Raw genomic sequence first — 15,861 nt, 5'->3', positions numbered from 1 at the left:
GAACACCTGGGTTTTAGTAGATCTAAAGGTGAAACACACATGAACACCTTCAGCAGTTCTCCAAAAACACCTAATTTCACTAAAATAGACATCACTACTATGATATCACCCAGTTTTCACCTTCTCACTCTCCCAAGGACATACATGAAGCCCACACACATCGAGCAGGAAAAGCTTGGGAAACTGTAAAGTTCTCATTAGTAGTGATGAGCCATTACACTTTATCCCCACTACTACACTTACTTCCACTCACAAGTACTAAATTTACACTTGAGAAAGACTGAAATCAGCCACTTCCCAATCAGTACTACTTAATGTTATTTCAGTTTTAATCAAGTTAAGCTCTAGTATAGACCAAACTATGTTTTTTCACTCCTCAATAAGGCAGAAAACACGCTGAAAATGACACTGCAACAGATGCATCAGCTTCCTCTGGTGAGGCAGTCCAAAGACTAACACAAGCAAATCACTGATGGAGATACAATCACTTGGCTCTTCAGTTTTAGGTTTCATAGTAGGCTGTTTTCTACCAGTTAAGCTTTCTGACTTAGCTCCTGATGGGAGCCAGAAAACTTCAGAGCCTGGATGATGAAGTAGTGTGAGCTGTGCCTTTAGGCAGCAGAGACTCATTAGTCATTTTAGCTGACAGTTGAAATGTCATCTTTCATTTTTTTATGGTTAAAACTAAAAATATTCAATTACCAATAGAATATAGACTAGGAGCAGTTTGTATCTGCAGTGAGATCTGGGTGAATTTTACAGGATCATCTTTCCCACAGTCAGCCCTCCTCTTCTGCCTTGTGAAAAACACATCCTTGACCATTTTAAATCTTCCCAAATAACGTGCTGCTCGTCAGCAGCACCATTAAAATTTTCCTCCATGCACAAACAAGAAGACCCTCAAAGATGGGCTGACCCCTTAAGCAGGTTATTGCCAAGCCAACCATCCCACCCCACACCCACCTGGGCTTGTCCCCCTTGGAATAACTATCCCTCCTTCTCCAGCAGCAGCAGCTGTGCTCCCAGTGTGAGGGGCATTGCTGAGGTGGTGGGAGGGACTGCTCAAGGCTCAGGGTTGGTTTCTGAGCCCTCACCCTGCACAGCCTGGTCTCAGTTGCTCCAAGCCTTCCTCCAGGTTGCACATCTGGGATAAATACTCGACCTATATAGAGAGCCTGTGACAGGAAATTCCTAAAACCAATCCAACTTGGGTTTGAAACCTTTTATAACGTGTAAGTCTGAGTTTTATGGAGACCTGGTGTGTCTGCTCCAGCAGGGAGTTTAGACATTTATACAATTTTTATTTTCTTTTTTCCAAACATCACATCTGTTGTTATTATTTCATCTGAAATGATAAGAAGAATAAACCCAAACACTTCTCATAAGGCGTAGAAGTCATCATAGTGCCTGGAGTTGTTGCTCAGACAATGATTTCAGAAGAAAGTTGTGTGGTTACAATTAACCTGAACTCAAACTCTGTGCTCCTTCCCAACACTAAGAAAAGAATCAGTTTGTGTTTTCTAGAGCAGAGTGAAAGAAAAAGTAAGTTTGCTTGGGTTTTTTGCTTTTTACCTGATTATTCTTTTTTTATTTGACATAATTATTCATTTGACAGGCTGTGAATTCTTAGATGCACAGCTCTAAGACAGTAATAAATGTCAGAAGTGGCTTATACATTTTAAGTCCCAAACAGTGGAAAACTGTTTCAGTAGAGGGATAAAAAATTGACCAGGTGCACATAGAAAATAACCAGAAGTTCTTTAGATATATCCAGAGGAGTAGAAAAGCAAAAGCTTTAGGAACTCATATAGCAGAGCTTTCTTCTTTCCATTAAAACCCACTGTGTCAAAATTGTTGCACCTTTGAGAAGCCCCCTGAAAGCAGAGGATTTAAGAGTTCAGAGCAACAAGAAGTAAAATTTCAAGAAATGGTCAAAAAAAAGTTAATAAAAAGAAAAGACTACATGAGTGGGATTGTTGGGATGCAGGAGGGGGGTGTGAGGGATGTTTCCCTTGGGAAGAGGTCTGTGACTGGCGTTTGGGAACATAAACTCCAGGGCAGCAGAGGAATCTCACTGGCAAATATGGCATTAATGAAGAACTGTAAGGACAGAGCCCAGCTTGCAAAGGCAATCAGTTACTCCCTAAAGTAATTTTAGAAACAGGCATGATTTTTAAGGGGCTCAGAAAACACACTCTGCAGCCAGGCTCCCCCTTTCCCACATTTCACCAGGTGTGCTTCCCAGGAGATTCAGCTCATCTTCTCAAGGATTTCAGCTCCCAGATGACTTTTTAGCTTTCGTGTGTCCATTGTGAAGGTGGCACTTTGCACATACCAGATCCTTCTGTTCTTCCTCCACCTCTCTACCTGCCTTCAAACTAATCATGGAAGAGTCAGCTGAGGGAAATAACTAAATAAATACATTAAAACGTGCCTCAAGCTCAAGCAAGCACCAGAATTCTGTGGATTAACAAGCTTAGTTATTACCTTTTAAATTTTTGAGGACTCAGCATTTTCACAAGCCTCTGAGCTTCCTGCCTGCAGAAAGAGAAATGCTGTGAATAGTGTCAGCAAGACATAGCTCTTGGTACCTCTGAGTGGATTGTAGGGAAGGACTGGAGCTCCAGCAGGGAAGTTGTTGTGAGGTTCCAGCTCCATGCTACAGAGCAAAGGAGCTACAAAGCAGTTCAAGCAAGGTTCAGACTAATATCTCTGAGGGTGGGCACCTCTCCAACCCAAATGACCGAGTGTTCAGAGCTCCTTTCTCCCTATTCCAGCTCCCTTGCAGTTTTTTGTAGCCTGCAAAAGATTCCCAAAATTCATTCTGTCTAACCATCTTTTCTGCTTTGTTTAACAATTCAGCCGTGGTCCAGCAAAGACTCACAATCACAGGCTCCACATTTAGCACGTTGGAGGCTTCACTGGTTCAAAGCAAAGTGTGTCAGAAGCTTCCAGGGAGCTGGAATGTGAGTTATTAGCGAGTTTAAAATTGTCTGCTTTCTCAAGGCTGAGAGCCCAAAAATCCAAACTGAGGGCAGTGCATTTCCCAGCCTGTGGACCCAAGGAGGAATGCTCAGGAGGGCATTCAGATAAACACTGATTTTTACCAGTTGCTCAGCGAGTTTGGCATCCTTTCCCTGGAGAAAAGTGTTGTGCTGGCAACAGCCCGTGTTGTCACTAAGAGAGTCCCTGTCTCCACTGCAAAACATCAGTGTGTTAATGTGAAAAGTGCAGGTCATGATTTGGGATTTATAACTCAAATGCTGCTTTGGAGCCCATCCTCCCTCCACCCACAGGAGGTGAAAGTATTAACTAAGCATAGGTATTCTGCACTTGAAAAGCCATGGGACTGGGAAAGCTCCAAGGGAAGCTTCCCTGAGCACGAAACTCCTCATTTTTCAACTTGCTAATTGGGAGGAAAGAAACCTGATTAAGGATTAATGAGCAGAAATATGGAACAACTTTGCAGAGGAAAAGTTCTGTGCTATTTTCTCTCCACTTTTTCAAAGAGCTCTGTGGCATTTTTTTCTGCATAACTCCCTGCTAGCATTTTTTAATCGTATTTTGAGAACTTTCCCATTCTATTCCTCTTGTAAGAATGTAGGGGCTCTGCACTGACTGCCATCTGACTTGCATTCAAGCACCAAAAAACCCCAAATGCATATTTTGCAATATGAAACAATTCAGACGTGTCTGCAGCATTTTGTATCCCACATGCTACTACCTCCACCAGGATTTCGATTATTTAGGAAGTAGACCTACTCTTTTTCATTTAATAGTTTAAAAAAACACTGAATGATTTCAGTTGGTTGAGAGCTTTGCTCTTTGTACATTGTGAGTTGAAATACTGCTTGCAAATAGACATCACTTTTTCTTTTTAAAAATGTTTTCAGATCCTCAGCAATAAGCAGGAGTGTTGTAGAAATATTGGATCAGGAGTATATTACCAACCATATTTTCTTCTCTTTTGAATAAAGAGTTCAACCTTTCAGGTAGAGAACAGATGTGATACCTTGTGATTTCAGTGACCAGATACCTCAACCCTCATTCCTCCTTGCAAGTTTGGCAGCTGAGGAATTTATCCTTTTTCTTCTCTGAGGTTCATGCATTTCATCCATCTCTTGGCTTCAGCAGTACCTGGGCTTGCTTGGTTAGCATTTACAAAGGTCTTTGAAAGAACCTTCACAGCTTTCTGTCTCTGTATAGGATCCTCCAATCCTCTGTTCCACTCCAAGATGGAAACAAGATTTTTTGGGGGGCCCTTTTTGTCACAGGTCTCTAATGAAATACCCGATGCAAAGAAACCGAACTTAGATGTGAGACACTCATTTGAGGATCCTGCAGGAGTTTTGGACTGCAGATCTCTGCTGGGATCTGAGAGTAAACAGAGGAACTCAGGAACAAAATATCTGCTGAAACAGCTGTATTTTTCCTGAAACAGGTATTTTTCTCTTTGTTTTAGCTGGGGTGTGTGCTGGACCCTGGCTATGACTGGTCCTGGCTACTCCTCCTCTCCTTTCCTCTCCTCAGCCTTCTCTTTTCACCAGCAGTATCAGAGCTATTGCCTCACCTGAGGGGAAACCTCCAGCTCCAGTGACATGCACTGAACACTGGGGCATGTCCCTGTGCTCCTGGGTCACCTGCACCCTGGGGCAGATCCAAATCCACTCCAAATTTACCACGGGAAACTCCAGCCCTCCCTCCAGCCATGTATGTAGACCATATCACCCAGACATACTCTTGGCAGAGCTCTCGATGGAATCTTTGCTTGGAATTTAAAGTGCGTAAAGACAGTGCAGTTTAAATACTCACTGGGGTAAAAATTAGTCTGTCCTTTGGGGCAGGGTATTTGCCATCCAGCTTGTGATGACAAATATAACTGTTTCTGAAATAACTGCTTTCTGTAGCTTAGAATCACAGAATCATTAAGAAAAGACCTCCAAGATCAAGTCCAGCTTTTGACAGTTCTTCTCAATATGTGAACAATCAAGGGGGAAAAAAAGGAGAAAAATCATGTTGTCAAAGGCTGAAGTATTAAGTTCCACCTTTAGGCAATCACATATGAAAGACTGGTTGAAAATGAAGGTTCTGTTCTAAGTCAGTGAAAAATTTTGGAAGATTTGAGATCCGGTTCTGTGTTCAGAGATCCTCTGTCTTGTTTATGGGGCAAACTCTTCACACTATTGAAAAGTATCTGGGGGAAAAAAAGAGTGTTAGATCCAAATCTGGCATAAGGGGTGGTTGTACCAGGAGGTAGGTAGTGTTTACATCCAGGTTTGAGACCAGCTCTTCCAAGAGACTTTGAACTTTTCCCTTCATTTGACAGATGTTTCAGGAGAACCCTGAAAATAAAGAGGAGTTATAAACCTGTCACCATAAAACACTGTGTCTCTGAAGAGGAGGACATTAAAATACTCTAATTTCTGGGAAAGAGTGAGAAAGATGGTTTTCAGTTTGCTCCCAGTGCAAACAACACCGTGTCCCAGCACACCATGATGATTAATGTGGTCAGGCATCACCATAAATCTTGGATGTGTTAAAGGAAAGGGATACTCAGCCTCTCTCTGTGCTCTCAACTCCCTTGAAATGGGAGACTGTTTTGCTTCCTGAAGTTCACACGAGGAAACAGGTAAAAGGCAAATCTGGGGACAACAGAGACCAGAGACCTCCTGAGCCTCTCCACAAGGCAAAGAAAATTCTGTAAGAAAACCAGAGACATTTGGGCTTCCCACTCAGCTTCCCTTCTAGGTCCCAGCCAGGAGGACCAAAAATGAAGAGCCAAAAAGAAGGGAAATGACAGGAGAACTACTAAATCTGTGATAAATGGGAGTGTGAGGAAGAAATCATCTGTAGGAAGCACTAAATCTAAGCAGGAAACTCAGATTTAGGAAGGTCTATCAGCCATTGTCTGGATGAGCTGTTGAGGTCCCACAGAAAGGAAAACCTCAATACAGGACTCTGGTGCTTTAGCCAACTGAGTGCCATTGTAGAACAGGTGAATCCTGAACCTGACATCTCCAGAAGTGTCTCTTTCTGGATGGTGAAGATCTGTTGCCATGTACAAGGATTTCTAAAGACAGGAGCTTCTCCCTTAGGTTGAAATCTGTTGGCAATTACAAGACCTTACCACTTCCAAAACTCTATATTTTTAGAAGTTTATAACTATAGAAATGCATGTAACTCTTTACTATCAACTTTGTGAAGATCTGAGTTGTGTTGTGAGTTGATTCTTTGGGAATCCTGTTGATTACAGGAGAACAACACTATTGCCAGGTGCCTTGAATAATTCCCAAGCAGCCCCAGGCTGATGTACAGTTCATATAAAAAGTCTGTCTGGCAATTCATTAAAAAAAAAAAAAAAAACAAGCAAAAAGCCACAAAAAAGATCTGTCAGTAATTAACCACCACCATCTCCCCCCAAAAAATCTCAATTGATATGTTCATTACTGACTTTGAAAGTAGTTTCTATGTCAGTAGCTAATAACTACAAAGCAGATACACTGTGTAGCAGAAAGAAGCAAAAAGACATATAATCTGCCAGTACATGAACTAGGTTTAACTAGGTTTAACTTATGTATACAACAACTTTAATTTTGTTCCTTGTTTAGCCTGTTGGATCCACCAGCACTTTTGTGATTACAGCATCCTGCTAATGCTTATGGGAAAGCAGGAACAGAACTGTGTTATTTACTACTATTTACAGACCTGTACATTTACAGCTGAATAACCACAAGTAAACAGAAGATTAATGCTTTATCTGGATACTTTCACTATTAAATCAGATATTCAACTCCACCCACGAGTCACAGGTACTGAAGTCACTGTGGTCCTCTCGACCTTGCCATTTTTTTGCAATTTTCTGCAATGTTAATCACTGAGGTAAGGAGGAATTAATTCCTTGGCTTTCCTTCTCTCCATTTAACCTATAATTTGGTGCAAATCCTTGCTTGCTAACACCAGTATGTCACCCACCAGAGGAGAAGTATTTTATGTCCAAAAGAGGACTTTAGATATCTGTCAGCAGACTCACCAGAATATCCTTTGTAACTCAATTCAAGCAGGGCCAGAGACATTAACAGCTAAACACAAGTTCTCTAAAGATGCTTTAAGTGATCCCCACATACTTGCTCTGAAGCCTTCAGAGGCACCCTGACTCTCAGAGTCACCATCTGCTATCTCTTCATTCTCCCCCTTGTTTTTCTTACCTTTTTTTGTTGCCATTTGAGAAGCAGTTTTCCTTTTACACCTGTCAAGTTGATTTAGCACTGCCTGGTGACTGCATGAAGAATAAAACACCCTGCTCCTCTCTGGCAGTGCTCCATCCCTTCCAGCACACAGTAGACACCCAGAGTACCCTGTTCTTCCCCACATTAGGATGATAAAACCACAGGGGAATGGAATCATAAACATTCCTTTTGCTGTGCTACAAGGAAATTGCAAATCTGTTTACATCAGAGATAATAAAGTGACACTGCAATGTATTTTAATAATGTTTAATGTAGTGGTTTTTACAGCTTGGTTAGATATGCAAAAACCCCACGAAACACCTTTTGAGCTGACAGAAACAGAGAAAGGCTTCCAGAGGAGCAAGGCTTGCCCCTAAAGGAGATACATGTTCTCAGTGACCAGTATCATGTGTAGCTTATGAAAAGAAGTCCTCATCAGGAAAATCATCAGCCAAAGCAGCATTAGAGACCCATCTTTGGGCTGGCCAGGGTCCTCTGAACACCCTTGTTCCACTGTCCATGCACTGAATTTAAAAGTGCATTTTAAAAGGCAAATAATTTTGACTACATCAGAGCTTTGCTTGTTCCCATTTTCCTCGAGTACCCAAGAAAATGGTATTAAAGGCACATATTTATATTTCCATAAACCAAACAGTACCACAAGACATAACCTCACCAGAGGCCTGACAAGAAGTCCAGATCTAGTACATCTTCTGCATAATAACAAGCATAAGCAACAACTATGTGTGAATACAACACTCAAATCCCAGCTCTGTACTCAGATGACCAGTCTTTTGGTAGTCTGCTCTTTACACAGGCAGTGAAATGGGCAACACTTAAAAACCACAGGAAGAAAAGGCTCAGACGTTGAAAATTCAAGAAATTACTTCTTCTGCACCACAGCTTCTACTTCCATTATTCCATCTTTTTGACAGATTCTGAGTTCACAGAGCTGACAGAAGCCTTCATTCCAAAACCAAAAGAAATAAGCAAAATTTGGTTGTGAACCATTGGATTGACCTGCCTAACCAGCTCACTGAACAGAGAATAACATTAAAAACCAAGACTGAATTCAACTAATGAGTGTCTTGTAATATGCTGGCATTTCAGGAACAAGCCTAGGCTCAGGTTCATACTATTAAAATCTATTCAGTGAAACCATCCCTTTTTTAAAGAGGTGTTTTTAAAGAGGTATTTTTCTCACCTTAAAAATTAGTTTGAATTCAGAGAAGGCTGCTAGGAGAATTATCATGGAAAATGGTTTTTTCTAGCATAATCAGATCTGTTTATTCTGATTTTTCTTTCCTCATGTTACATTATTCATTGAAGCCATGGGTAAGGAAAGATACTAATCAAAAAGGTTTGGCCAATTTTGAGGGCATTGCTCATTATTCATTCTTAGTCATCCTTTGTCCTCTTTTGTTGTGACATTCTTTAAAGGATGGGCTCTTAAATTGAATGGCTGTGTTACATTTCATTATTCTCCTTATTTGTATAAGTGCTGAGGAGAAAATAGAAGCTGGTAGATGAAAGAAAGCTCATTAAAAGCCACATGTTTTCATCTTTGCTTGTCACATCTGGCAATTATGATGTGATACAGGTCATATTAAAATTCATGGGATAGGCACCTAGGGCCAATAAGTTCATTCTTAAAAGTTCCTGTTATAAGAAGTTCAAGCAAAAGCTTTAAAATTAAAATACACGTTCTAGGTCGTGCTCCACTTTCTCTAGGCTTCTCAGAGAGGGAAGTTACAAGGTTTAAGAGAGAAGATACCAATGGACCACAAAACAGCAGCTGGTGATTACACACCATATGAGAAATTCTGTGCTTCCTTCTTCTTAGTTCCTGTACAAGTCATTTATCACTGAATAACCTTCACTTAACCACCAGCCTATGCACACAGCCATCTCCCAACCCTCCTTTTACCCTCTGAGGCAGTTCCCTAACCCAAAAGCCTGTTTGCTGTTCCCCCTGAATCTGTTCTACATTTCCAGCTCCCTCCCCATTTCTGTTCACACCTTTCCTCTACGCTCCCTGTCGTGCTCCGGAGCCACCACTGGCTCTGCTCCCACCCAAACCCACACCATTCCTCTGCCCTGTCTGACTTTCAGTCCTCCCCTTCCACTCCAAGGCACCTTGCCAGTGTTCCCAATGCCTTCCTCACAGCCAGGGCTCTGAGACATTCCATGTGCCAGTAAAGTTCAACATGCTGGACTTTAAATATCTTTGGAAAAATTGGACTTTGATGACTCTCTTTGCTCCTAGACTTCCTCCTAACTCTCGACCTACACCTCCAGCCTGTTTCCAGTGTTCTCCCTTTCCACCTTTTCCAATTTTGCCAAGAAATGGTGGTTCACAGGCTACCTTATCCTTCTGTTTCCTTCTGATCTAGCTGGAAACCTGGTGTATCTTGGTGACTTCTTAAGTGCTTTCAGCTGTCAGTTCAATACCTTACATATCACTCTCTCAAATCTTCTTTCCAGTGAAAAAATTCAGGATTCAAATGTCAGTAACACCATAAACTTGTCAGTTTTTAGCTTCACAAGCTCTTCAGATCTTTGCCACCATTTTGCACTAAAATATCTCCATTTTTTCCCTCTCTAAGATTCAGCTTTTCTCCCTCATTCACTTATTAATTTCTCCCAGATTTCATGATCTCATATCTTTATAAACACCTCAATTAATGTACTATCAGTCTATTGTTATACATTCAAAGTCATTCTCCAAGATTATTTTCATGATTGCTTGCCTTGGCCATTTTATCCTCTCTTTGCCTCCCTTTGTGACTCCTGACACACAAGTCCCAGTGAGGTCCTGACCCATCCAAGGGATTCTGATGCACCACATAAACGAAAAAGAAATAGAAAACTAAAAACCTTCAGAATTACATTGTTGAACAGGTGGCAAATCACACAGAAAGAAACAAATCTGGGGCAAGTAAACAGTAATGCATCTGAAGAGCTTCATCAAGCCTGGGGAAAGCACTAAAATGAGACAAGACAAAGGAAATCATGATCACTAAACACAGACACACATTGGATTGTGCAGAGATCAAACAATGGGAAACACTGGTGAAATACAAAACAAATGTACACTAAACCCCATTCTGAGCACTGCCATATAAATAGACATAACTCCTTTATTTTTTTTTTCTAAATGCAATCAGAATTGAAACATGGCCAGAACAAGAACTGCAAGTCTTGTAAATCAAATCAAAATCGTTATGGATTTATTTGTGGCAGATTTGAGAGCAATAGGATTGAGAGTGGGAACTGCTGAGTCATGGCCCAGAGCAATGTGCAACACTGAGGAGTGTTCACTGGGACCTCACCCCATAAACCTCTCAGTGATGAACTTTGGGCTGTACTCGGACCCCCAAACTCTGAAGGCATCTGCCCCACAGATGGTAGCTGAGATGCCAAGTATTAAACTCTATAAAAAGAAAACACTGATGTTAACAAGGCTCTTTCCACTGATTTGAATGGGCTTTGGATAGAGGCCTGTACAAACAAGGACGGAATTGGAAAATGGAAATATGCATATATACAAAAAACTGTCAATCCAACTGTTTACCTTCCAAGGATGACCTAGTACCAATTAATTTATGAGTCACTGAAAGGGCAAGGAGGCAGATTGATATTTCTAACTGTTATCTGAATCCAGTATCTGCAAATATTGATTCTTATAACTTTTTTTTTAAATTACATCCCACTACAACCCCGCTGGCCTCAACAGCATTTCTTTCTCCATTAATATTTCACAGATTACAAATATCTATATTCTCACCACCTTCAGTAATTAGCTTAAATAAGTTGAGTCCATGTCATCTGTTTTGTGCTGTGTCCTTCAGACTGTTCCATTTGATTTCCACTTTGATTCAAAGCTGGGGCTGATCAGTACCAGCTGCTCAGCCAAAGGGCAGATCACACATTCCCATTCCCCCTCTTTCTTCATTCCAGCTCCCAGCCAGACTATTGTTTGCTACAATTAATTAATCCCACATGCCCTGGCTGCCAGTGAGCCTCACAACCCCCAAATTTTTATATTTACTGCATGTCCAATAAATTAATTCCACTTCTGGATAGATGCATAAACACATAGTTGTAAACATATATACACAGCACACATCCTTACCCAACCAGATTTATACCTATTATTCGTGGATATCTGCTTGACAACTGCTATTATTCTTTCTTGCTGGCCTCTTAACATCAAAATTTGAGAAAATATAGGTATGAATTCACATTTAGACATCTCTGTGAAGGGCCAGATTTTCAGATCTTCATTTCAAACCAATCCCTGGTGACACAGTGACATGCTAATAAGCATGAGAGTCACTGCCCTGGCAGGACCTGACCCTTGCCTGCTTTTGAGTGAGAAGAAAGGAGAAATTTCACATATTACAGCCAGAATTTTTAACACTGCAGCTCAAATCGCCTGACAAATGCAATTTCCTGCTAAAAACCCGCTGTTTTCACTTATATCTTTAACACTTGGTGACAGTTTCCCTCACTGGGTGTTTGCCTTAGGGCTTATTATGCCTATTGCAGTTCAAATAGTTCAGCTGCTCCCAAGGAAATCCTAAGAATTTTCCCATATTTAAACAAGCCTAACAGTCAGCTTGTTGAGTTGGTGTCAACTGCCCAGGAGCTGGATCAAGGAGCAGGAGTTTGATGGAGGGGGATCAGTTGTTTTTTCGTACCTCTGGCTATTTTTTTTTAAACCTGACAGGCTTTAAAACCTCTTATTTCACACGGCTGGTGAAAGCTTGGAAGCTCAGCTGTGCCCCAAGGGCACAAGCCTGCTGTGGGAAGAGGGACTGAGCCATTTCCAGCTGCTTTTGGTGGTGCCTCAGGAGCCTCCACCCTTGTCCCCTTGACCTTGCGTTTCGTCTTGCAGAGGGAGAGGAGGAGCCTGAGGAAGGACCTCACCTGACTGAATGCAGGCATGAAATGAATGGGGTAAGGTGGGAAGTGAAAACCAGCAAAACAGAAGATGAATCCTGCCTGTGCAGTTGGTTGGCCCACAGTGTAGCGTTTTCTGGGGAAGGAGAAAGTCTCTTTTTTTAAAACTTTTCTGATTCCTTAATTTCCTATGTAGAAAAATGAATGTGATTCCATTTGCAAAATCTAACATTCTTAGAAAGTGACCAAATGAAGACTGTCTGCAAGACTCCACTATGCTCCCCTAGGGGCTCAGCTCCTAGTGGGAGATAGTTGGAATTTCATAATGCTGTTACTACAATGCACAAAGCAAACCAGGTTAGGAAAGGATAAGCATTCCACAGGGATGAGGGTAGTTATTGGCATGTCTGCTGCCTTCTCTGCAGCTGTAAGGTGCTCAGTGCAGCACATGGGGAATGAGGAAGATGCCTGTCTGTAAAGATAAATTAACTTTGTCCTCGTGGATTGGGTGATATTCTCATCACTGTCGTGTTTGGTGGAGTAAGTGTGAAGCCATGGTGCTGGGGAAACTGAGAAAAACCAACAGGGAAGGTGAAAGCAGAGCTGAAATGCAGAACATCCCACTACAGGATGGAGATATGTATTGACTTCACAAAGCTAAGGAAGAAAAACCCTGCTACCTAGTTGGGTAGCTTTAAATTCCCCGTGTTTCCCATGGTCATGGAATCATGGAATGGTTTGCATTGAAAAGGATCTTAAAGACCATCTCATTCCAATCCCTGCCATGGGCAGGGACACCTTCCACTAGTCCAGGTTGCTCCAAGCCCTGTCCAACCTGGCCTTGGACACTTCCAGGGATCCAGGGGCAGCCACAGCTTCTCTGGGCAACCTGTGCCAGGGCATCACCACCCTCACAGGGAAGGATTCCTTCCCAATATCCCATCTAACCCTGCCCTGTGTCAGTGGGAAGCCATTCCCCCTTGTCCTGTCCCCTATCTTCCCTGCCCTCCTGATCCAGTTTGTGGAGGTGGAAAGCAGAATCTTTTTTTTTTTTTCTTCTTAATCTAAAAAAACCCCAAACCCCAAAAAACAAACAAACAAAAAAAAATCACATTAAAACAATCTCGGATGACCTAATGTAGACTAAAATGACTGCACTGATGTAACACACTTAATAAGCCAATTCTTGAGATGGTCCAAGCAGTATCATCCACTTGGGAAGCTGCTGCCTGGCTGTTGGCCCTGAGGGAGAGAGGGCCATGGATGCCTCGTTCCTCTCCTCCCCCAGACAAGATATTTCTGCTCTCCTCCTTGACTCTGCCTTGACTGACAAGCTGCTCTGCCTGCCCCACAAATGGTTCTCCAGATTTTAGAAATTATATTTTCTTATCACTATTTATTAGTTTAAAAGCCCAAATCTTTGCTAGTCAAATGCTAATTAATTTCTGTTGGCGTTAACATTAAATTTAAAATATTTTGTTTACTACGTGCGAGATGTAACTGGGCAAAGTTGAAGCCACTCTACAACCCCTGATCCTCTGTTTTGCTGTACTAGTGGCTCTAAATCACAAAATTTGTGCCATATGCTCCAGTTGTTAACAGTAAGTTTCCATTCAAAGTAGAGGGGAGTTCAGCTGTTGTGGAGTGGGATTTGGCCCCAAAGTTTACAGCTCTAAAGTTCATGGATCAAACTCACTCCTAAGTATCCCAAACCAGTAAAGTAGCTACCAGACAGTCAGAGAACATAGAAAGAAATTACTCTTCTTCTAGGGTGGAGCAATTAGGTCTTGATGGGAACAACTGGGTTGTAAAAACTCATCAAGTTCCTGCAAACTATAATAATTGCATATTTTCACCTAATCAAGTGCAGAAAACAGAAAATGGAATTAAGGGTGGTCATTTGATTATAAGGCATTTTTTTTGCTGTTTAATTTCTTTATTTTGCAGGTCAAAAAATAAAGTGAGCTTGTTAGAGCTTAGTCTTCTACAGGAAGATCTCTGTTTACATATCTTCCTCTGGAGGGCTTCAGAGTGAAATCTCAAAGAAATTCACAGGTTTATAAGTAAAATTAATTCAGTAACCTCTCAGATCAAAGAGAGAAGGGATAAAGAGAGGTGTCACTATATGCAATTACCTTTTACTATGGAATCTGTCTCTGTTCTTTTGCTTAGAGAACAGCAGTTTTCAGAACATGCCAGTTGTCAAATGTAATTAAGAATAATTAAGAAGGAAAAGTCCATATACTAGCCAGAGTAGAGTAGCATGAATACATTACAACCCCAAAATAATCTCTTTACTAGATAAGGAAAGGGTTAAAAAGTAGTAAAAGTTCTGCAGATCTGTTCTGTGGAATATTAAAAATTAATGTGTTGTCATCACCATCACCACAACCACATTTATTGTTATTATTGCCAAGGCTGCCATTAGCTGGATATTGATTAATGCAAAAAGTTACAGGCAACGTGAGATTCAGCAGACTCCAAACTCTGGAGGAGGAGGTGGAAAGTTACCTGGTGGCGTTTCAAGAATCGGTTTTCCTTTTTTGTTGTTCTTCTTCGGTTTTAACTCTTTCCTGCTGGGTTTGAACCGCGGGTGCTCCTCTGTCTCTGCAGCGCGGTGAGGTCCTTCCTCTCCAGGTTGCTCCGTGAAAGGAAAAAACTCTTCCCCAGGATATGGAAAGGAATAATAATGATCTCTGTTGGTAATTTCCTGCAGGTAATAATCCTGATCGTCCATGGGTACAGCCCGGGACACATCCCCCAGCAGCGCCAGCCCAAAGGTGCAGAGAGCTAGGCAGAGTTGAGAACATGAACCTTTCTTGCTACGGGCAATCATCGTTTACGTTTGCAGGAATCTCCTCTGCGAGTGCTGGAACTTTATTTGGAAAGAGGGAAAAGAGAGTTTTGGCAGCTGCCAGAGCCCCTCGAGGAGAGGCAGAGGCTGCCTGTGGGAAGTGCCTCTGCTTTGGGCGAGTTTGCAGGAGTTGCGAGGAGCGCAGCGGGACGGGGCTGCGGAGGGAGGGGGCAGGACGGGATTCATGTGATCCTCGGGATCCTCAGCCAGACGGACAGACGGACAGACGGACAGACAGACAAACGCTCCGCTCCGCCGGCGTTTGCCAGGTGGGATCCCCAGCACCGTCAGCTTCGCTGCTTTTCCTCTCCTGCCTCGCAGTTTTGGGTGGTTGGTGCTGCTTTCCCCCAAGCCCAGAGTTAGGCGACAGTTCCCGCTTAACCCCCAAACAGTTTCTTTAGTCTTTCTCTGATCCACGAGAGGGTTTATTGGAAGAAAAGTAAACTTGGCAGCCGGCCTGCTCCTCCCAGCCCGTGTCCAGAGGGTTTCCCTGCCGCTGGAGATGCTGCGCAGAAGGGGGTGGGCACACGGAGCCTGTGGCTGGCAGGGGTCACCTGCTGGCCCTGCCACCTGGACATGCAGGAAGGTATATGGGATATGGGTTGCTGACAAATAATCCTCACCCCATATATGTTGTGCTGTATTCCTTTTTGTGGTATGTTTTTTTCCCCTTTTGGCTTTTGCAAAGAAGAATCCCTCTCCAGCACCAATCTCGGCCTCCCTTGTTTGTATTAGTTTACATTTACATGACATCAATAATTTATATATATATAATTTATATATAAATTGTATAGATATAAATTATATATATTATATTTATATTTATATGACACGAATAAGTTATATATAACTTAAATTAGTTTATAGATATAAAAA

At 42.0% G+C, this 15,861-nt stretch overlaps 1 protein-coding gene across 1 annotated transcript in view; it reads right to left on the bottom strand.

The window, feature by feature from the left end:
* CPXM2 (carboxypeptidase X, M14 family member 2) overlaps positions 1-15,379 on the bottom strand; it is a 75,723-nt gene extending 60,344 nt beyond the window's left edge. The window contains exon 1 of the mRNA XM_064663584.1: positions 14,643-15,379. Coding sequence (XP_064519654.1) covers positions 14,643-14,967 — 325 coding nt within the window. The 5' untranslated portion in view covers positions 14,968-15,379. The remainder of the gene's footprint in view (positions 1-14,642) is intronic.
* Between the last annotated feature and the right edge of the window lie 482 nt (positions 15,380-15,861).

This window comes from Pseudopipra pipra, chromosome 8 (assembly GCF_036250125.1).
Source record: "Pseudopipra pipra isolate bDixPip1 chromosome 8, bDixPip1.hap1, whole genome shotgun sequence".
In the NCBI taxonomy this organism is placed as follows: Eukaryota; Metazoa; Chordata; class Aves; order Passeriformes; family Pipridae; genus Pseudopipra; species Pseudopipra pipra.
This window is presented reverse-complemented; position numbering and strand designations above follow the sequence as displayed.